This window comes from Drosophila ficusphila, unplaced genomic scaffold, assembly GCF_018152265.1.
Source record: "Drosophila ficusphila isolate 14025-0441.05 unplaced genomic scaffold, ASM1815226v1 contig_414, whole genome shotgun sequence".
Classification (NCBI taxonomy): Eukaryota; Metazoa; Arthropoda; class Insecta; order Diptera; family Drosophilidae; genus Drosophila; species Drosophila ficusphila.
Genome location: NW_025064328.1, coordinates 482,459 through 483,757, shown reverse-complemented (window position 1 = coordinate 483,757; position 1,299 = coordinate 482,459). Strand labels below are relative to the sequence as shown.

The 1,299-nt window shown below is 31.5% G+C and overlaps 1 protein-coding gene across 1 annotated transcript; it reads left to right on the top strand.

Moving 5' to 3' along the window:
• The first annotated feature begins 272 nt into the window (after positions 1–272).
• On the top strand, positions 273–1,033 carry LOC108095140. The gene is made up of 3 exons (XM_017196077.2): positions 273–378; positions 430–636; positions 706–1,033. The coding sequence occupies exons 1-3, from the start codon at positions 291–293 to the stop codon at positions 867–869; spliced, it is 459 nt and encodes a 152-aa protein (XP_017051566.1). The 5' UTR covers positions 273–290; the 3' UTR covers positions 870–1,033.
• Positions 1,034–1,299: the final 266 nt, after the last annotated feature.

Below are 1,299 nucleotides of genomic sequence, written 5' to 3'. Positions count from 1 at the left end.
AAAGTTCATCCATCAAATAAACATGAATGCACAATGTGTGAGCAAGTGTGTGCCGTCAAATTAGTTATGCATTCATTTTGTTTCATAAACTTTTCATAGGTTGTTGTCCTTTTTTGTTTGGTGTCAAACGAGTTAAGAAAATAAATCAAGCCTATTGAAGAGCTAGTTCAACACTCTCTGTTTACACAAATCATGCATGTGTTTATTTTGGTAATATAAACACACAAAATGCTTAAGCGATGAGGAGAGGCATCTCAGTAATTCAGTTGAAATCGAACTGCTGGAACGCAATGTTGCTTAGAGGAAAAATACTACTATTGACCTTCGGACTGGTCCACATTTTCGTGGGCGCGAATCCCTATTTCATATTTCCATCAGGTGAAGGATCTACCTAATGAAATAGTTACAATATGACATATTCTATTTCAGCAAAAAATGCAATGGAAAACTATGGAAGATCTCTTGTCATAAACGCTTCAGGAATTCTACTTTTCGGAGTTTTTATGGCGAAAAAAGAACACAGACCAAATATTATTTTAATTTATCTTATGGCAGCTGTGGTTTTAAATGTAATATTGATCGCTGAAATAATTCATGGCTGGTATGATATTTTGTCATTTTATTATATATACTTCTGTAAGTACAAAGAACCTTGTTTTAAATAATGAAATTTATAATATACATTAATACATTATTTTTCTTCAGTTGTTAATGCAATCATGGCAGCTTTAACTTACAAAGTCTATAATGAGCAGACAAATGAATCTCCAAAAGAAGAAGAAAAAAATAAAATGTGTGAGCCTATGGCCGTAGAGGATTCAAAACCACCTCCATACGAAGTCAAGAGTCTCAGAGTTCAGATTGTTTGAGGAAAACATTTTCATTACAGAAAAATTATCCCAACATTAACAACTTGATCCTATTTTTGCGTTAAATAATGCTTATTTTCTCTTGGTGAAGCTAATATTACAACCATTTAACAAAACTAGTATAAAATAAAAATATAAAAATATAATTTCTAATAATATTTTATAATTTTAAAGAGATTATAAATAAAATTTATATATGCAAGAAATTTGTTTGAATGAAATACAAAGGCATCTGTTTAAAGCTGATTAATTAGACCGATGATAAAATGTTTGTAGTCTGAGGTAAACGGCATGCAAAATAAACTCCGTTGCCAGAGGCAATTTTTCTCTACAATTAAGGGAAAGTATGCTAATGAGAGGTAGAGAACTGCTGTTGAATTGAGGTAACAACTCCGCTAATTACAGTGAAAACTAAGTACAAGTGGCAGCC